General features: G+C 36.8%; 1 protein-coding gene across 22 annotated transcripts in view; it reads left to right on the top strand.

The window, feature by feature from the left end:
* The window catches only part of NRXN1 (neurexin 1), a 658,401-nt gene that overhangs the window by 306,247 nt on the left and 329,944 nt on the right, over positions 1-22,210 (top strand). For all 22 annotated transcript variants that reach the window (XM_021391173.1, XM_021391197.1, XM_021391180.1 and 19 more), the window contains 2 exons: positions 8,197-8,370; positions 13,830-13,949. In XM_021391173.1, the coding sequence (XP_021246848.1) occupies positions 8,197-8,370; positions 13,830-13,949 (294 nt within the window). The remainder of the gene's footprint in view (positions 1-8,196; positions 8,371-13,829; positions 13,950-22,210) is intronic.

Genomic DNA, 22,210 nt, shown 5'->3' with positions numbered 1-22,210 from the left:
TCCATTGGACAAGCAGACGGCTTTCATTTTAAATCTGATTAATTTTTTTCTTTTTTTATCTATGCCAGTGCCATTCATCTAGTTTTCTGGGGGATGGGGAGAGTGTAGGTGGGACAAAGAGAAATGATTCTGTGAAATAAACTGATTGGGAAACAGAGAATCATTACTATCGAGAAAATGAAAAATGCTTTTGGGTAGCCATTTCCTGTTTGAGAATATATGTAATTTAAGAAAAGGATTGATGAATTCTAGAGAAATTGTAATTTTTAACGTGGAGAAATTTGGAAGAATGTTCATAGTTAATCACGTCCCTTCTGCATATCTGTTTTTGCCTGTTGAAAACTCATCTGCTAAGGACATGGCCCCTTCCCCCCTTTTCTATCATATAGCTTTACTTACCTCTTTTTGAAATGTTTTCTTTAAAAAAGCATGAGCGTGTTTGCATAAGCATTGAGCTTATTTGAGCAGAGCCAAACAGTGTAGAAGGATTGAAAACTGAGCACCAGGAGGTGAAGTATGTAAGTGCAGAACACATCAGGGAGAGCCTGAGGTATAAAATAGTGTGCAGCATAACAATAGCATGAGAAGAAGTTTCTAGGCAGATGCATATTCATATCGAGTGTGGAAAATCCTAAATGCAAACATATTAATAGCATGATGGGATCAGGAGACTTGGAAAAAGGTAGAACAGCAGATCTATCTCCAGTGTGGACTGCCTTAGAAATTAATAGCATGAGAAATTTTTCTTGGTGCACCTATCAACTCTGCAAGTTTTCTTAATCATCTCTTTTAATCTTCACCACCTTTGTCTTTTGTCGGTGTGAATTACAATCCTGTTCTAAAATGAGTAGAAAATATAAGCAGTATCAGCCGATGAAGGGAATATCTTCAAAGTTCAATTTTCTTGACAGATATCTACAGTGCATCCTATATGCCAATAAGGATGACTGAAGAAAACTCACAGTGCCAGCAATTTCAGTGCTTATGATCTCTTTCCTTTCCCTCTTCCCTTTTTCCCATTTTCCCCTTTTCCCTTACCTTTTTCTTTATTTTCTAATACCTTTAATGAAATATTCAGGGAAGATGCTGAAGGCAATGTGGAATTGGTCTGAAAAGTTCTGTTTCTGTATTTCTTCAGGAAAGAGCATCTTGCTAACCCATACATTCTTTTGATACCTTTGCCTTGCTTGGTTATCAGTAGAGGGATGAGGAAGACAGAAGGCACCATCTGCCACATCATACAACTGCCTCTTGCCCAAAGCATTTGAAAGGATAAATAACAAAGGAGAACCTGGACTAATAACCTAGCCAGCCTTTCCTTTATTTACTGAAAGAGAGTGTAATTGCGACAGAGATCATCAATCCAGCAAGGAAAATATTTTAAAAGCCCAATTTTCTTCAAAGCCAAACTAACATATAAATGAACAAAAAACACACCAAAACCAAGACTTTAACCACAAATCAATACTGAAGCTACAGAATAGGCTTGCTGAAGTAAATAAGTGGCATAAAGCACTAGGTTTACATGTTCATGTCTTCCCCCACGTGCTTTGCAAGTGGTAGACAAAGTTCAGTAATGCTTGATTCTAGCACCAAACAGGTCTGTGAATGCACAGGAAGTGCCTAGTATGTACTGTAAAAAGCCATATGCTGGAGTGAATATGCTGCAGGAGCTGTGTGGTTGCATCATTTAAATCTTTGTCAGCTATCCTCCAATTCATAGCTTGGATTATGATCACAGCAGGCTTTTTGATTTATTCAGAAGGGAGCAATTACAGTTCATCAACTTATTTTTATAAGTATCAAAATCTTTTTTCTAATATGGAACAGAAAGTGAGCATTTAGTGATGATAATGAAAATGGGAGGAGACAATCTAGAAACACCAGCTCAATCTGTTGCACTGAGATGTGCTGGCAACATTTACGACAATGAGCCAGGGACCACTGAGACAACAGGAGAAGGCAACAGGGAAACGGAAGGGGAATTCCTGAGGGAATTGGTTGATGTAGTCACAAAGCCACTGTCAATGATAGTTGAGAAGTCAGGTGAAGTCCCCAGTGACTGGAAAAAGGCAATATAGCACCCAGTTTTAAGAAGGATAGAAACAACAACCCAGGGAGCTACTGACTGTCAGCTTCATCTCTGTGACAGCAAAGTTAATTGAAGAAATCCTCCTGAAAGCTATGCTAAAGATATATGGAAGGCAGGGAGGTGAGAGACCTAGACAGGCTGAGTAGTAGGCCCAGGAGAACCCCATGAGGTTCAACAAAGCCAAGTACAAGGTTGTGGCAACCCCAACTATCAGTGGAAGCTGTGGGATGAAAGGATCAAGCACAGCCCTGCCAAAAAGGACATGAGGGTACTGGTGGATGGCAAGCTGAACATGAGCCAGCAGTGTGCCCCCACAGCCCAGAAAGCAGCATGGCCAGCAGGGCGCGGGACATGATCATGCCCCTCTGCTCTGCGCTGGTGAGACGCCACCTGGATTACTGAGTCCAGATGTAAAGTCCTCACTACAGTAGAGACATGGACCTGTTGGAGTGCATCGACAGGAGGGCCATGAAAGTGATCCAAGGGATGGAACACCTCTCCAGCGAGGACAGGCTGAGAGAGATGGGGCTGTTCAGCCTGGAGAAGAGAGGGCTCTGGTGAGAACAGATAGCAGCCTTTTATCAAAGGGGAGGCTGTAAGAAAGAAGGGGACAGAGTGGATGTAAGGAAACAGCTTTCTATGGTAAGAGTGGTGAGGCACTGGAACAGGTTGCCCAGAGAGGTGGTGGAAGCCCCATCCCTGGAGACATTCAAGGTCAGGCTGGACAGGGCTCTGAGCAACCTGATCTCAGGTTGTGTACTCGGGTCATGAGAATGATTTACTTTCACCTTTCAAATAACTCAAAAATATTATGAGTTGGGACCATCTTATGTTGAGGTCCACCTGGTAATTTATAGTGCGACTGAGCAAGACATTACAAAGTAATTTCAATTGGTCTTGTAACAGCAAATCATCTGCTTTGTGAAGGACTAGAAGAAAGTGAGCACTTTTTTCTTTTGAGATTATGCTTTCCTTATAGTATTTCTCAGTCTTTGTGGTCTTCATTCCTCTTTGTCTGCCTGAGGGAAGAAGCTGTTATGTAGTTGATCATTTTGAAACAGTGCGTTTGGAGAAAAGCATGCCTGCCACCTCAGCTTTGCCACAGCCAGCTATTCCTTTGTATCTTCATACGTCATATAAAGGAATGGCAGAGATGCATGTTGTGCTTTCAGAACCCACCACGTTATGCCAGGGCTATCTATCTCTTCCTGGTATAGCACAGAAGCAGACTTCTTCCTAGAAATAGTAGTGATTTTGCACAGTGTGACATTAGAAATAAGGCATACAGAGTTCGATAATGAAAGAGAAGAAATGAAGGAATAGATGAAAGTACAGTTAAAAACAACAGGACAAGAAGACAGATTGTCCACTTTTGGAGAGGGTGATGGATTTATAAGTGCCTTTGTGCAGCCGTATAAAAATATGCAAGGGATGTTGTCTTCATGGATTCTGAAAAAGCCACACCACAAATCCTTCCAGAGTTTTACTTCTTCCTTTTTTAAGTAAGTTTTTGTTCATAAATAGAACCATATTTGAATGACTCGTTTCTGTCAAGAAATGAACACCTGCTACATATGGCAAAGCATAAAATTTCAGGAAAGTAAAGCAGCTTGACTTTGATTAAGCTACTATTTCCTGAGCATTTTTTATATGTGCTCTCCACTAGTGCTGGAAGACAATGGTAGTCCTTAAATTAACAGTTTTTGTTCATCAGTATATATCCCATAAGAATTCTTGGGTTAGGACACAAATCAGGAAAGGAGAAAAGCCCATGGAATGACCTGTCAGCAATGTATGTATTGCCACGCAATGTCACTTCTGTTACCTGCTCAGAAAAGATGTCCATTAAACAGCATCTTCAATTTTTATTTTACCTTGCTTCATTTTAGAATTAAGAAAGCTCCTATTTGGAAGAAATATAGATATTTGTGATTTAAAGAAAAGTAGTTATCATGGAAGGATTTGGCAGTATCCGTTTCACCAACAGATGTACATGACTTGTGGTTGCGTGGTGTTCTGTGCATTTTTTTGTAACTGGTTCAAATATTGACTACACTGAGAACCTGTGTTCATTTACAAACAAGCAATTTTTTTTCTGTGTTAATTTCACGTGTTCCTCAATGCGCAAATCATCCCTAAGTCAGAAAAGAGAGAGATGTAGATTGGAAAGCTGCTGCAGGTATCATCGAAGTTCGGCATTATATGTGAAGAGATGTAAATAATAAATAAAACCCACTACCAGAGCACATGGTATAAGTGACCAGCAATATTATTCTTGTGGTTTGTATACGGAGCTCTGAAAGTGTTGCCTTCCAGGTGATTCCTCTAGCACACAATGCACAGGCCAGTGAGAAACACTCTCGTGTACTTACGTATTTTTGGCCTCAGAAAAATGAAGAGAGGAAATGATCCTCCTTCTCTAAATAAAACAGAACAGCTCTATGTAGTTAGTTCTAGTATAAATAAGAGGAGTTGTGAGACTAAGGAGCATCCGCTCTCAAGTAGAGTTTGAAGCTTCTCTAGCAACTCTGAAGCTTCTCCAGATATCCAAAGGAATTTTTGGAGCATTCTGCTCTCTCCTTCGCTCTTTTCTTCTCTATTTGCCAGTTGGCATATTTTATATGTATTTGTTATTTTTCTTTTTAAATTAGTGAAAACCAGGAAGCTTATGAAAAAAAAAATAAAATAAAGACAATTTCCAGGAATACATTTATAAAAGAAAATAAACTTCACACAATACACATGCAAAACATAATAGCTAAATTATAGTTCCATAATCTATGGTTAGCACTGTAATAATGAATATAACAGTATATTCCAATCAGTATGTATCTTAGAAAATGGTTATCTATGGAAAAGAAGAAAGAAATAGAATTGCAGTTTCGGTTGTGCTTTAACTCTGAAATGGCCCCCGATTTCCAGTAATAGTAGTGTTGCAATAGTGTTGCATTTAGGCTGCAGATATCTTTGGTAGTGTCATGATCTCACACTATTGATCTGGTGAACTATATTATCTTACTTTATAATTTGTATGTAATTCATAAAGGTAACGAGATGTGCAAGAAGGCATTAATCCTGAAGGCTTTTAATGTGTGACATCTCCAGAAGTAAAGCTGTGCTACGTAAGAAGTGAATAAGATGGGAAAACCTGAGAATTTGCCTCATAATCTGCTAATTCCTCTTATCTCTTTTAGTGAAAGCCTAGATAAATATCTTATTCTTAAATATTTTTACTTAGAACATTTTCTGCAGTTGTCTCTCCTGAATTTCTGATGGGCTGAGTTTTATTCCTACAAATCTAATTCTTCAAGTGATGAACACAGAAATGAAGAGTGTTAAATTATTAAGTGAAATAAAAACAGCTCTGCAAAATGTTTGTGATGGCAAATAGGAAAAAATGCCAAAAGAAGTTATGTCTCTGCAAGAAAGCATTATTTTATGCTATCAGCAGCAAACTCAAATCACACTTGATATTAAATCTGGGAAAGTTTCAGCTTGTAGGAAATACTTGTAGATAGTTTGAAAAGTTCAAACCCAAGAGTCAGTATGGCTGCTTGTGGTAGTGTAGTGCATTAGTTAATGCGGAAGCAGAATGCAAGTTATTTTGAACATCAGCTAAGTTAAAGTGTTATCCAAAGAACATCTGTTTTTGTGGAAACTTCACTGCATTGGTGCATGATGATCAGTTCTAAGTATCAAGAATTTTAAGGAACTGTAAGTAATCAGTTACAGTTTATGTCTGGACATTATTTAATGTATCACACTTCTGTAAATACAATACCTAATTGGCTATATTCCACTGTTATATTTTCAAGAGCAAGGATTCTGAGTTCATCTCCATTTGCTGCCACTGTAACCTAAACTTCTTCTACTCATTCATCAGAACAATTGCTAAATGACTGTACGTCACAGTCTCCATTTTCTTGAGAGATGGATCTCAGGAGCAGGGGATCAATTTGAAAGTCTGCACTTTTAAAGGTTTAATTGTTCAAAGAATAAAAATGGTTGTTCGGTCGTGAGTTTTAAAAAGAGATTGCATGTGCATCAAGAAGAAGGGAAAAATTGACCTTCTAGCATAAATATGACTTTCTTTCCATTGGTCTCTGGAGTTTCCCTCTTTTAAGTCTGTTGCAGTCAGTTCAGATGAATTGTCTCTATATTCTGAGCTGACAATGACTGAAAGAATAGAACTGCAGAAAACCCATAAGAGCTTTACTTTCTGAATGTTTCACCTGAGAACAAGGTGGTGAACATTTATGATGAGGCAAGAGATTTTAACTTGTTTCCAGTGCAGCTGGTTGAAAAATATTGAAATTTTTCTACTGTGAATGAATTATGTCCTATTTGTAGGAACACAGGGATCACCATATATTAAGCTGGCATGCCTAACATCACGATTCTGAGATTTATACTATATCTTAAAGCTCCAGAGGAAAGCATTATTTTGTTTTTCAAATTATCTCTGTGAATGGGGAAAGCTTGAGGTTTCTTAGCATATGATCATATAACAATTGCTAAGATTTTTGGTTGGATGGGTTATAAGATTAATAATACACATGTTCCTAAGTTTTTTGGCTTCCGTGATTCAAACACAGTTGAGTGTTCAGGGCTGGTATGCAGTGAATAAAAATGTTTCGGTCTAATATGCGGTTGTTTGATTCAGGTCATTTCCTTGCAGGTAAACTATAAGCTCTTACTAACAGCCCTGAATTACACTCCCTTGCAAACAAGTGAGAATGCCAGGAGAGCTAGGAAAAGGTGTGGCTGCAGTTCCTACTGATAACGAATTAAAATTAGCCACATAGGGTAGTGATGATAGCTGGTTCTGTTGCTTTAAAATCTACCTACAAAGCATGGTAAACATTTAGGAAATGTTAGGTATGGAAAGCAGCTAGCAAAGCTTGTAGTCTGACACTTAAGGCACACTTTATGGAAGTAGGTTGTGTTAGTTTGAAGAGAAGAGGAAAAGTGTTCTGCTTACCTGAGATGCCAAGTATGTGAAAGAAAGGCACAGCCTGAAATGTTTTAAAACAGCAATGCATCCCCTCCTCTGTGTTAGTGCACTTCCAAAGTAAATCTCAGAGCTACACATTACTCGAAGGAAAGAGCCAGCTTGCAGCCCTGTTACCCAAGGTTCTGAGCTGTTTATAGTACCTGTCCACCATCATAAGTACTTTGGATAATAAAACTCCTTTTGCTCAGTGGGCAGAATGCTGTTCTGAAGTCATCTAACCACCCGTGTTCCCAAATGACTGACTCAAGGTACAAATTTTGGAGAGGAGAATCAATCATTTTACTGCTGAACACTGGTATACATAACTTTCTCATTAGATAGATCTCTGAGCCTGCTCTTCTTGCTCTACTTTTCATGTGATGGTTCCGGATAAATGAACCTTAGGTGTATCTTAGTGCACCACTTACTGTCTTTTACACCAGTGTTCTGGATCCGTAGTCAGAATGATCTGGGTGTAGGTTTCCTGAACATGTTTGTGACGTGCCTGTGTTGGATGCATTTTAGAAGAAGGTAAATTCTAAATCCTAAAATCCTCATTTGTGGAATAGAAATGTGTTTCCTATATATGAGAGCTGGCACATAAATAACATTTCCGGGTACTTCTAAGTCATAGAACTGTGGAAAAATAGATATGTGTTTGAAAAATAGTCCTGCTAAGTCTTCTCACATCATCTGTACTGCCAGTGTTTTCTTTTACATTTATATAATAAAGCAGTGTCTCTCAAATATTACAAGCAGTGCAACACAAAACTGGTAATAGAGTGGAGCTCCAGCAGTGTTCAGACAATCATTTCATCAGCAATTGTGCTAGCTAAGCACCTACAAAACCTTCCCACTATTCCTTCCTCGTGACAAGAAGGATGTGCTTTGTCTTCTCTTGAAAACTTCTCTCTAACAGGTGTCTTTCCCAGTACCCTGAGAAGAGCTGAGTTAAATCATCTTGAAGGAGCAGAGTAAAGAGCAAATACTGCAACTTCTGAAAGTTTAGTGAGGTCTCAGAAAAATTTTGAAGATTGTTTTTTTGAAGGTTAAAAAAATTCTACAGCAATTTTTTTTTGTCCTGTGGCTAATATTTCCTTCTTCTTAACAGGTGATTTGTATATTGGAGGAGTAGCCAAAGAAATGTATAAGTCCTTACCAAAGCTGGTGCATGCAAAGGAGGGGTTTCAAGGCTGTCTTGCATCAGTTGATTTGAATGGACGGCTCCCTGATCTAATTTCAGATGCTCTCTTCTGCAATGGGCAAATAGAAAGAGGATGTGAAGGTACTGAATATGCTGATGTCTTTTTATATCATAGTGCAAGTATTATGCTAATTCTGAGTTTTGTCAATACGTATACTCTATGTGGTTTGTCAATATCTTACCTGCTTATAACTTAATTTATTGGAACCCTTCTTACATAGACTGCATTTCTGTTAGTACTGTGGAGAAAAATCTGTGCCTGCCCTACGGCACAGATGGATCTGAGAACGTGAGTTAACTTCTTAAATGTTAAATGTAGGCTCCATCCTTCTCTACTAGCCTAGTTATTTTGCATGTATCTTATTTACTTATGATGTGTTTTAAGTAATAATAGAAACAATATCAATTAGCTTCAATGGAATCCTTTATATCTTCATAATGCTCAGATGTTAGCTAATGCTAAGGCATTAGCTACTTAAAGACACTTCTAAAGCAGACCTTTTGTGTTTATTAATTGGAGGATAATTTATGACACTCTTGAAGATCAGTCTTCCCTCCACTCTATTTTTGCTTACCTCTGAGATCTGTATTGTCACGGATCTTCGTGTGTGAAGCTAGTAGCAACCAAATATGTTTTATCTCCCATTTTGACACAACTTAAATATTGTGGAATGTAAGGGAGGATAGAGTTGTAAGAGGTGTATTTGTATACCAAGGGTATCAATCTAGTTCTTTTTGCTCCTTTCATTCAGTTCCACTTATTTTACTTTGTTTTGTGAAATAGATTAAATGAATTTTCTGTCCCTATATATATATTTTATTCACGCTCAATTTTACATGTTTTCCTCTCTCAAGAGCCATTCTTCTGTGGGCAGAAATTGTGTAAATGACATTGTAGTGTTTCAGTTCCGAATCTCAATCATTTTGTTATCAAGTGTGTTAAGTTTGTAAATACACATTTTAGACTAATCTAATAAAGCTGGGAGGAGTTTCCTCAAGCTTTGCCACATCAAACTTTCTGACAAACTCTTTTCTTTTACTGTACCTACAGTAAGTTTGTATGGGTGGAAATTGCTCATTCCTTTCCTGTTTCCTTTAGTTACCAATATAAATTCTCTTGATAGAACGTAGAAATATGTAAAATTCACAACTTATTTTTCCGTAGCCTTAGTATCTATATTTGTCTGGTATGAAAAATATATATATGTTCATTTACACTGAGTTTGGAAAATTAGATTCTGCTTTCTGAACGTCATGAGTAAATTCCATGCCAGTACCATCCCTTTAAAGAGTCAAACTACGCTTTAATTCCATTATACATTTCATAGCTTCTTTTGAGATTATGTAATTTTCTAAATGAATTTTATGTAGTTCAAAGAAATATTGCCATAGGCCTAGAATGCAAGTTCATCTTTTAAACCAATGGCGCAACTCAGCTGTCAGTGAATTTAATAAAGCTACCAGCAGTTTAATAAAGGCATTACAAATATTGTTCCCTTCGGTGGAGAATCAGCTTTTTCCAACACCAAAATCATCTGACACAGGCAGAATGGTTAAACCAGATGTGCTGCCTGGTTCTCAGAGATCTGCCTCACCAAAAGTTATGCTGATGGAAAGAAAACTTTAACGGCATGGAATGAAATATCTCCTTTCACCCTCCTTTGTGTAAAGCTTGCAAGTTAACTCTTCCATCTCCCTTGTTTGCATTAGATCTTCGGCTGTTTGACCCATGTTGGTCTCTTGTTTGCAGACCATGGGTCAGATATACAAATATATTCTGGCACATAAAATACTATGTAAGTCTTGCGAATGTAGCTGCCTCCTAGAAATTTGTTGTATGCCTCAGGCTGCCCAGTGCTCTGCTGCTGTGTGCAGACAGGACTGTCTCCATCCATAGAACTGAACAGTTTTGCATCTCAAATGACAATGAGATGTTTAAGGTCTGTAAATCCCCTGAGCTGTTGAGTCCAAAGAGCTCATGACACACAGTAGTAGAATTAATTTCAAAGCAAAATGCATTAGTCACAATCACTGTCAATCCAAAAGACAGTGTATGTCCTTTGCTAATACTTCAGCCTCCAAAATGAGACGCTTAGATTTGATATTCTTCAGATTCTTTTGAGATTGAATTCCCCTATGAAAAAAAAAAAAAAGAGGGGTGTAAGGTCTTTTTCTCTCTTCTGTCATGTTTGTTGCTATGATTTAATTTTATTTGCTAGGGCTTTGTTCTTAAAAGACTGAAATTTGTCAATAAATTTACTGCCATAAATGCATGTTAAAAATTCTTTCTTAGGAATATTTTTTTGCAGCCCCACATTATATTATTGGGGTGGCAAGTTGTAAAGTTTGCATTTCAAAATTTCATCCACAGGCTGAAGATATCTGTTCTCTGTCATTGAGCATTAAATATAATTTACGTGTGACTGAGTTCATCTTGTTGACACATTTTCAATGGTTAGAATAGATAGAAACTAACAACTAAAAACAGAATATGCTAACTAGCTCTTCAAACTGTTAACGGTGAACCCCAGAGCCACACTGTGTCAACCCTGCTTTTCTTTAGTCAGATCCATTGTACATTATGCACTTTAATCAGAATTACAGAAAATACTAAAATATTAGAAAAACAATTTTAATATATTAGGAAAATAACACACTGCATACGTGTACTTAGATAATTTGTTTGAAAATAACTATGTAGAAAATTTCTTGACATATATGAAGATTCTTGGTGATGAGATGTGGAATTTTTTTTGTACATATGATAAAACATTGTACACACCACCTAAAAGAATGCTTTTTGTGTAATATGTATAGCTCATAAGCCTTTACATTAGACATATGAAAAAGAGAGACCAAATTCAGTCAATTAAAAAGCCCACAGTGAAGACTGAATAAATTTGATTGACATTTTAGTTAACTATTCTAAAGGTGAGTGATTGAGATGAGTGTATTACAATCTTTTACTAAATAACATAGATTTGTAAAATCTGTAGGAGTATATAAACCAATTAAGGTAGATATTATAGTACTTACCAATATTAAACTGTCTCCATTCTCTCTCCCTCTTCTTTTTTTCCAAGAAAAACCTTCCATGTAAGCCAATCATGATGGCATTTTTTTGAATAATGACGACTACAGATAAAACAAAAAGTGCTAAGAAATTTCAAAAGAAGCAGAATAACCTTTTCTACCAAGATCTTATCTGTATTTTTTCATATTTGTTTGTTTTAACGTGCACCTTTTCATATGCCTACAGGGTCCTGCAGTTTTTGTACTTTTAAGTCCTTGTGACTTTTGCTCTACTTTTGCAACGATGAGGAAACTTAACATTGCATAACTAAAGTGTAAATAAATGCATGAATATATAACATTTAAACACCTACAGATATTTTCACTTCATCTTTGTAAAGTTTCTGAGTAGCAGAATCTGGTGAGGAAAAAAATGTAAGTGTCTTGTCAGCTAGGGGATTCTGTCATTATAATCCCCAGCTCAAGAAAGGGTGATGTAATGCCCAAATGTTTAAACTTCTGGGCTCAAAGCTCCTATGAAAGGAAAATCACAGTCTTATGTCTGCGTACTGCAATCAATCCATTGTGGATATTGTTGTTATTATTTGAATATGAGAAAATATAACAAAGCAGTTAATAGTCTTGCTTGAACAGTGATGCTGCGTACGTTGTCTTTCATCCTTAATCACAGTGATGACTGTTCAGGCCCTGGTTGAGAGGTGCGCTCAAGCAGGGACTCGTTTAAAGCAAGTGGCCATTGAACTGACTGATTACTAAAATAATGGCAAATCAAATGAAAATCCCACGCTGAGATCTTTGAAGAAGATGCAGTGCGAAAGATGGGTTTAAGTGGATCTTTCTCTCCAGAATAATTTAGAGGATTTACATAATCTTAGGGCCAGATTTGCTCTGTCATCCCTAACTGGAATTGGTAGTTTTAAATGGATATAGATGTGTATTCCCCAAAACAATTTAGGAGAATTTTATAATCCCAGAATCAAATTTTTTCTTGTTATGTCAAAAATTGGTGTGAAACGTGGATGCGAGCTGCAAGGAGTCAGTAATTCATGATCCGTATTTCAGTCTTCATTCACCAGTCATGGAGAAAGGGCTAGAAAAAAGAAAGACCAGAGTGGATGACAGCGCTAATTATTCTTGAATTCAGTGTATGTGAACATGACAAATGGCTAGTCAGGATTCAGCCATGCATTTATTCTGCTAATGCATTCATATCTATCCGGGGGGGTGTGGGGGGGGAAAAAGACTTTTAATTTTCTTTCATTACATGTCATCAGCTCAATTAACCATTATATTTGTAGTAAAATACTGGCAAATTACTGCTTTCTTATTTTGGCTTGCCTGAAGATTTATGGCTATTAGCGTTAATTTGTTTGCATTATATGGCATTTCTTCCTCTCTTTAACAGCAGCATGCACTTTATTCTGAATGTTTTTTCTGTGTTTGCTGCCATTTCAATATTGCTTACTAACATTTAATATATTTTGCTTTTTTATTTTGCTGACAAAGTTGCATTGATGAAAGCTGATTTGCAAGGTAGATAGCCCTGTGTGTATTCAACAAGACTGAAACCCCCAATGCACGGTTGGATTTCTGCAATAAATGCTCTGTACATTTCAGAACTCGAAGTGTGTTATTTTGTTTCAGATTTTGTCTTTCACACCTCTAAAACAATGTGCTACATGAACCTTCATTTTTCCAGCAGAGTTTGCATAAAGGCTTTCAGTCTTGAGTATGTTTTGTATAGTGACTACTTTAGTGCTTTGATCATACCTTTCTGAATTTCTTTATATTTCGGTAGTCTAGTTCTGGTCCTCTAGAAATAGAGTAGTTTGTTTTTCATGTGTATGTCACATTTTGGCATGCCGGTTCATTAGTAGTCTGATTTTCTTCATTTTCCCTTAAAAAACAAATCTGCATGGGATCCCTGAAGCATGTGACTCAGTACTTGCCAACATTCATCTCAAAGAATCCAAGCTTCTCTTAATTTCAGACCTAAACAATTTAAAGCAATTTCTGGAATTAAAAGCATTGTGCAATGTAGCTTCATTTTATTTATTTTTTTAGTTTAGTTTTGTTTGGGTTTTATTTTATTTTCCTTTAGTTTCATCTCCCAGAGCTTTGCTTTCTGTGGCATCTGACTTCGCTGGTTGAAATGTATTTACAGGAAAATATAATACTGAAATTGTTAGAGAACATTTAGCCAGTTAATGGTCTGAGATGAGATTAACAAATAACTCGCAATAAAGTTAACATCTCCACTCTACCTGGAATAATGCTGCTTCAGTTTGTGCATTTTTATGTGTTTATGACATATGAATCGTAGAATTAAAGCAAAAACACCTTTTTAATATTACATGCTGCTGCGAAAAAACAGCAAGTTTATGTGCGTTTTCCTTGGTAACTTTGCTCGTTCTGTTTGAGATATTGGCAACTAGTTAATGTGATCCAGTGAGAAATGCATTTGTTGGGAGCCAAAGTGCAAGTTCTCTTTTGTATGTTCTCATCAGGCCCCAGCACAACGTGCCAAGAGGATTCGTGTGCAAACCAGGGAGTGTGCTTGCAGCAGTGGGATGGATTCAGTTGTGACTGTAGCATGACTTCCTTTAGCGGACCATTATGTAATGACCGTAAGTACACTAAAATGTGCCGGTTTGAAAGCTCTAGAGCTCTAAGGCAATATTTCAAGCAAGTGTCTGAAGCTTTATATTATTTTAATATATGGTATTAAATGAACTGGCAAACCTTGTGAATATCTGTAAGGCTTGTGGGAAAAACAGAAAAACACAGCTAAAATATACAGTATAAATTGTGGACAATGTGCAGTATTAAACACTGACAGAATTTGTTTTTATTATAGTTGATTACATGTCTAATATACTGATGGTTACCCATTTGAAATAAGCTCTTTCTTGCATAAATGTTACAAATGGTGTTTGTTTGTTTCTCTGATTGAAAAAAAGTCTTTTACATTTTATTCTTTTAAGCTATATTGTAATTTTCTAGCATTATCTCATGAGAGCTGTAATTACTGTGAAACAGTTGACAAGCCTTATTCTCTCCCTTTGTAGATTTCTTTAGGTGACACACTGAGCGTTCCAATAATAAAAGCATGTGGAGTATTTTAGTTCTTTTAAATTTCATCTCAGTAAAACTACATAATATACACCAGCCATCTGGTGTTTCAGGAAAACTTTAAATATGTCATAACTAAGGTGCCTGATTCACCAATATAATCTAATTTTTTTCCAATCTAGACTTATTGATCAAAATAGAATTATGAAGAATTGAAACCGAAGCAGAAATGTGGGAGCCTTGGTGGTCCACAGTGACTGTTTACAGAAAACTACTGAGTTTTCTTTTTAGATCAGCACGTCTGAAATATCAGTGTTACATGTTTTTGTATCTATATGATAATGGAATATCTTTAGGCATTTTTACTTTCATTTGTATACATTTCCCTGAATGAGCGTCTGATGGAACAGTGTGTTGATATGGCTGCCTAGACAAACATTTTAGATTTCTGTGTCTTGATCTCATTCTCTACTCTACAGCAAGATACACCTTCATGGACAAACTATAAAATAACACAGTCACTATCATCTGAAGAGCTTTGGGCTCAGATTGTATCTAACTAAAGGCTTAAAAATGAATTATGCTAAAGCTGCAGCAATGATTTTCATGAAAGTTCCAATTTTCTACTCCTGACCACTTCTGAAAAACTCAGGAGAAGACTCATGTCAGTCTGCTTCCCGACACTTGCTGTCATGGTAGTAATGAAATGTGGTATCTGAGAACTTTAGAAAATTTGAGCAAAGATTTGTGTTTATTTTATGCGTATGAGTTTGCCCTTCCGATGATCTAAGTAATTAGTCATACTCCAAAGCATGCATTTTTAAAGCTATTAGACTCCTCTCTACTACAGAGGAAAATTACTTATTTCTGTTTTTCTTTTATGTCAGTACTTCTGGTTTTCTGTGACCTGAGTTCTTCTAATAGTAACTAAAAACTGAAATATATTATTATTATTATTTTAATTCATATCTAGCAAAGGAAGTGCTCTTTTTATACATTTGTTTTAGTAGTATCTGATGTCAGGACCTGGAATATTCTGTAGATTATATTTTCAAGTACAAATTAGGTAAATTGAAAAACTAGCATAAGAGCAGCATGTATCAGTCTATGAAGTCTCTTCAGTACAGTAGTGTTGTGGACCACACTGTATAAAATTGAATAACTCAATATACTATTTTTGGTGATGGTAAAGGGGTATCTTTGGTACATGGCTGCCAACAATGCTTACTTCTTTCCAGATAAGTCATTTTTTAATGTGCTATCACAAATATGAGATATAAATGTATCCTAGATGTGGATGTTTTGTGATAGAATGCAGTCTGGTAAACTTAATTCATTTACTTTGTGCTTTGTCTTGGCTCTTCAGGTTATTTCTCATTCCAAAAATTTGCCAAACAAATATAATGAGAGAGAATTTTTTTTTTTTTTGCCACAATATTTGGGGGGAAGGGGATGAGTGGAAAGGAGAAAAAGTCATCCTGTAGTCTCAGTGTCATCTAGATGCTACTAGACTTGTGTCCGCTTTCTTTAGGGAGAGTAGGATGGAAAGAGTAATCATGAAGTGTTACTATAGGTTTTAGTAACTTGCATAGGCTACAAAACACGCCAAACTTTTGCAGCACTGAAGTAAGCCAAATTCCTTTCACGTTGAGTGAAGTGGTTCCTGTGAGAAGTCTGGAGTAGCGCCTGCTTGCTGCTGACAAACACAGACCCTATAAAAGGCAGTGTGCAAGATGTGGAAGCAGGGCCACGTGGTCCAGGAGGAATATAGTAACACAGTCCGTGAATGCAGAGCAAGAGGTAGGAAAACCAAAGTCTAGCCCAGCAAGGGGCATAGATAGCAACAGGAAGAGCTCCTGTCAGTGCTGAAAGGAGGAGCAGGAAAATGTGGGCCCACCGCTGAATAAGGTGAAGGGATCTCATGGCAAGGGACGTGGAATAGATCAAGGTACTCCATGGCTTCTCTGTCAAGATCTTCACTGGAAAGACTGGCCTTCAGCATTTTCACTGCGCTTGACTACGCTTGTACAATATGCAAGATGTACACCTCAAGTGTATGGCAACTGAAGGGATGAATCCTTGTGTGCCACCTGTCACTGTGAATTTCCGCTTAATTATCTTTGAAAGGTCCTGGCTTTGGGGGGCAGTTCAGAGAAGTGAGGGTAAAAAAAAAAGGAAATTCTGTCCTCAAGAAGGAGGAAACTGCAGGCTGGTCAGCCAAAAAATCACTCCCTGGGAATGTGGTAGGGAAGATCTACCTGGCAGGTATTTCCAAACATAGTAGAGACAAGAGGGCAATTAGGAGTGCCCAGCATGGACTTCCAAAGGGGAAATCCTATGATGTCATGACAGTGCATTCAGTATTTAGTTATTTTTCATTTTCTTGCTAAGCAGACAATCTGTGCTCTGATCTGAAAGCATGACAAGTACTCAAAATTGGGATTGAAGCATGTATCTTTCCAGAAAGAAAACAAATTCTCATTGTCTCAGATTGAATGCAGCAAACAGTGGATACTCTTGGCTGTTACTGAGGATAGCCTAAGATGTCCTTAGGTCATAGGATGTTATAAAAATATATTAAGTTTATGAGAGATATGGATAGTAGGGTTTTTGGCATTGTACAAATTCCAGGTGAGATTGAATAATTCTCTTTTCAGTGTAGTGCTTGGAGAGTGCGTTAAGTAAGATTGAGGTTATACTTTGAACCTTAAAAAATCTAAATATTGAGTCAATTTTTGAAGTAAATGGGCATTTTTATAAACTTCAGTCTTCCCTGAAGAACTCAGATCAGAACAGGTGCATTTTTGCATGGAATGAGGCAAGCGTCTTTTATTATGTGAACATGCAATTAACAATTATATAATAATGCATATGCAAGGAGGGGTAATTTAATATTGCATGCAGAAATGTACAGATGGCTTTCCCTAGACTTGCAGTTCTTTACGCCTGCAATTTAACATTGTATCACACAATATATAGTGTGTATCACATACTATATAGTGCATAAAGAAAAGGAATATTTATTATTTTCACTTAGCTGTGCAACTAACTCGGTATGATCAGTCACTGATGTGATCAATGTTGACATTGGCTAGGCATTCTCCTATCACAGTATCTTTCTTTTTCTAAAATGCAAATCAGAGGGTGATATTCATATAATCCCTGTCTACATTATCACTCAATGTTACTCAAGTGATGGATTTAAACTCTTTAGACACATATATATCTTTCATATTTATTAATTGATTTTGTTGTTATGGATATTGCATCTTTTCGACCTTTTGACACAAAGAATGTAGGGTCAGTCTTAATGCTCTTGTAAGGATATGCACAAAGTGAAGAAACTTCATTAAATCAATGAGCAAAACCTAAAGTAACCAAACGAGCCACTCGGCAGTACTTTCCAAAATAATACAAAATATTCCTGGCCAAGTGTTTGCAGTTGCTAGCTATCAATAAGCATATAACCTGTTATTGAGAAAAAGGATGCAAAATTCCTCAGAGTGCATTAAAACACATTTGATTTCTATCTCCAGTAGCTGAGAATTAAAAAATCTGTCCCTGATAACATACCAGTCTAAATATTTCATATGATTATTTTGCCATGGAGGCTCACGGTACACAGGAGAAATAAAGACAGCTACACACAATTACAATGCACGGCGAGCTTCTGGAATGAACTAATTATAGAAGTCTCAATTTGTTGGGCTTATCTTATCCAATCTTTCTCTATAATGAATATCTGGGATTTTTGGTGACAAACATCAATGGCCTAATTTGTATTATCTTCAAAGGAAGTAGGATTTCACACAGTCTTGAAAACATAGAAATGTCACGGTATTTAGGAGAATTAGAGAAACTGTAAAAAGAGCAAGGAAGACAAGAAGCACTAACTGTGAACTACAGCTGTGAAACAAGATTTTTGAACTTTTCTGTTGGAATCTTAATCCAGATAGAGTGCACCTTGAGCTACCAGGCTGTGGAACTCGTGATGTAACATGGGAGCACATACTGCTTTGGCCAGAACTGAGCAGCATGACTCAGAAATGATAACTTTTTTTTTATTTCTTCCTCCAATCCTTAGCAGCCCAACTCTAATAGCTTTTTCACCACTATCTTATATGGATTTCATAGCAAAGTAAAATTCGGCTTTTCACTAATATCTGCTCAATCTATCAATTACTTAAGTGCTAGTTTTGAAGGTCTGAAAATAGCTTTTAGAGTTTTTGTCTAGTTTACATAAAAATTCTGGAGTTGCCAGTTGGATGAGCTATCCATACCTAAAATAGTTAAGTAATTTCCATATTGCCTAAAGATATAGACCACCCTGTTTAACAAAGAAAAAGTTTGACTGTGATTGTATATTGTCACTTACATGTGATAATGTTTCTAAAAAAACAGTAGCAAGAAAATCTTCAAGTGGGGATAACATGTAAGAAAAAGAAAATACAAAACTTTTAAGGTAGCCAGAATATACCTTTATAGCTCTGCTTGTAGCTCAGATCAAAGCAATTATGCAACATTTCTGGCCTACACAGAGGCATTTTCTATTTCACAATATTAAAAATGGAACATAATGTCAGAAAATTGCAAGCTTCTCTCTGCCTCTGGAAGAATCAAGGGAGTAATTAAATTGAATTTTGGTTTGTCAATAATATCTTTCTCTTATTAATGGTGTAATAGTTTTTTTAAATCAAATCCTGGAAGTGTTTCCAGTGTCATAAAGGTGAAAATGATTAAGGGTTAATGAAATATATTCTCATGGAATTAAAATTGTTCTGTTGGGTATCGTCAGATTCCTTTCTCTAGAACATTCAAATTATTACAATTTAATAGTGTATTATGTACAATCCAGGTCTGAAATTTAGAATCTATTACAAAAACTATTCACAGTAACAGTCATAGCAGATAAGTGCTGTCACTGTTCTTTCTCATAGATGTCTCCTAAAAAGATGCTAATACAGTCTTGTAAACCGGAACATTCCAATAATATGTATTAAAATCAATGTTAGGTAATTAGTACGTTTCTAAACAAGACTAATGATCACATATGGTGCAGCAGAAGCAGAAGTTTTACATCTGTAATGGTGTCCGTCATTCCTTTCTAACAAACCGTTCCCCCCCAAAAAAGAGCAATGAATAAGAGCTATTTTTTTTAATAGATGATAGCTGTGAGTGTCACAAATGGTAAGAAAGAAGGAAAAGCTTTCCCAGTCTGTCTCTTCTCTAACCCGTAGTATGAGAAAAGCTCAAAGTATTTATGGGGAGTTTGGTAATAGATATCTATTTTACGTGTAAGTTATATACAATAGCACAATGATGGCTGACACTTTAGAAAAGCAAGATTATTCAGTCATTCTGAAGTCTGTACAACTGGACTCAGGTTACTAAGGCAACCTGATCTTCCCCAGCATGTATTCTTGCTTGACAGATAGGTAGGCAAGTTAGATTCAGAGTAACAACATAGATACAAGGCACTCCTATGCTCATTACAAAACAAAATTTCCACCCTAGCTTTGGAGTCTTCTGTGTTTTCTTTTCCATTTTTTTTTTCTTTTTTTTCAGATGATGCAGAGAATTGAGGCAAAGTAGAAACTTATATTTAAAAAGTAGACAAAGTGACCTAAATCTTACATGGGTAAATCAAAGTGTTCTGGAATCCAATTTAATGATCTGTGCAATTCCTCAGCAGCTGAGAATGGAAGCATGCACTGGTATAATGGCAATGCACAGAGTAAGATAAATTTGGCAGACATTTTTATACCGTCCATAGTTTTGTTCTCTTCTCATGCTACAGGATGGATATTGTACCTATTTTTTGACCACTTATAACTGCTGCTTAGATGGAGCTGGCAGGCTGTTCTGAATGAAATTTCCATTTTCTTAGGATATACATCCATAAGCATGTTTATTCTCTCTTAACATCACATGATATTTAAGATCCTTGAATAGGTCATTTTGACTGAGGCTTGTGAACATTATATACTCATCTTGTGTTCGAAAGTCTTTGTAACTGTTTTCACAGAATCGCAAAATTGTTCAAGGCGATCTACTCCAACTTCCCTGCAATGAACAGAGACATGTAGATCAGGTGCTCAGAGCCCTGACCAACCTGACCATGAGCATCTCCAAGAGTGGGACATCCACCATCGCTCTGGGCATTCTCTGCCAGTGCCTCACCACCCTTATTGTAAAAAGAACATTCTCCTTCTATCCTCTTTTTGTTTGAAACCATTTCCCCTTGTCCTATCACAACAGACCTTGCTAAACAGTCTGTCCACTTCTTTCTTGTAGCCCCCTTTAGATACTAAAATATACTGATTTTCTGCTTAGGCATTTCAGGGAATTTTGAAAGAAGGAAGCAGGATTAATAGTAGTTATGAAAAAATACTGATGGAAGCCACACTCCTGTGAGTAAAGGAACTTAATCGGGTTTTAGCGTATGCTTGCTTAATGAAGCCAAATACAAAATAAAGTCCCAGGCTCAGGAAAACTGTTCCATACTCCAAAGTGGTCAGCATTCAGCTTGGGTACTGGGAAGGTGGAATTGAAGAAAAGACAGCAAAGAACATCTAATGCTCATCAAGCTGTCTGGTGCCCACAAAGCCAATTTAAAGGTTTTATTAAGGATGTTTGTCAGTTTGTTGCTGATTCTGGAGGAATGTTCATGCTGCTAAGCTTTAAGCTATCACTCTTTGTAATGAAGCCATACTTCCAATTGAAAACAGACATATGAAAAAGCACTTCATTTCACTGTAAACATTCACAGTCTAAAAAGCACTTAAAATGCACGGCATACAGCATTCAATGTCAAAAAGCATTAATATTTACAGATACCACTTGCAAATGATCATAAGCTCTGAGTCTGTGTTACCATATAAGGAAGTCCTCCCTTAGTGAGTGTTGTTTTAAAATTCTCTCCTTTTTAAACAGTGTAAATCTTCAAAATAATCCTGGTCAGATCAATGGGCTTGTGCTTGGATTGTACAAAATATTTCACAGAGAGGCCAGAGAACTTTGAATTTGGGAACTTAATGCCACTCAGAAATATCAGCTCTGGTAGACCACTCCTCCTGCCCAGAGATCCTAAGTAGGAGCTGATGTTGCTCAGTGTCTCTAAAAATCAGGTATTTGATCACGTGCATGATACCAGTGTTGCAGTGTGACTGGGGCCAAAGGTACACATATGTGTTCTGAAGCAGGACCAGAGCAGATCCTTGCTACCAGCCAACTGGAATTTGATTACAATTCCAGTCTCAAATATTCCAGTTCAATGAGCAGTTTCAAATTCAAAGTCACCATGTGGTCTTGCATAGCATTTTCTCTATCCCCCACCTATTAAACCCAAACATGTTACAGAGTTTTTGAAATTGCTTGAAATATTTTATTCTCTGCATTTTTTTCATCTTTTTATCCCATCTTCTGGATCACTGCATCATGTTAGCCTGGGTTTAGGTTGATTACATTTATAGATTTTTCTTGTGGTCCAGTAGTAATTGTAGGTTGGCTTTCCTGCCTAGTCAAAAATTCATCAAATTTGATTTTAATCACTGATTTCATAAGTGGCTGATGGTCATATCTTTGCTCATGTTAGTTTGTTTACTTTAAATAACCACGTTATTTGGTGCTTACTGAAATACCCTTTCCTTGTAACTTCAGGATCTGTAATTGTTGCTGCTGTCTCATATCTAAATAGGTTTACGGCCAGCTCATATGTCTGTTTTTGACTTTCAAGTCTCCTGCAGAGAATCAGAAAGACCACAATGTTTCATCACATCAGGAGAAGACAAAAGACCTTCTCTGTCTTTCACCATTC

The sequence above is a fragment of the Numida meleagris genome, chromosome 3 (assembly GCF_002078875.1).
Source record: "Numida meleagris isolate 19003 breed g44 Domestic line chromosome 3, NumMel1.0, whole genome shotgun sequence".
Lineage (NCBI taxonomy): Eukaryota > Metazoa > Chordata > Aves > Galliformes > Numididae > Numida > Numida meleagris.
This window is presented reverse-complemented; position numbering and strand designations above follow the sequence as displayed.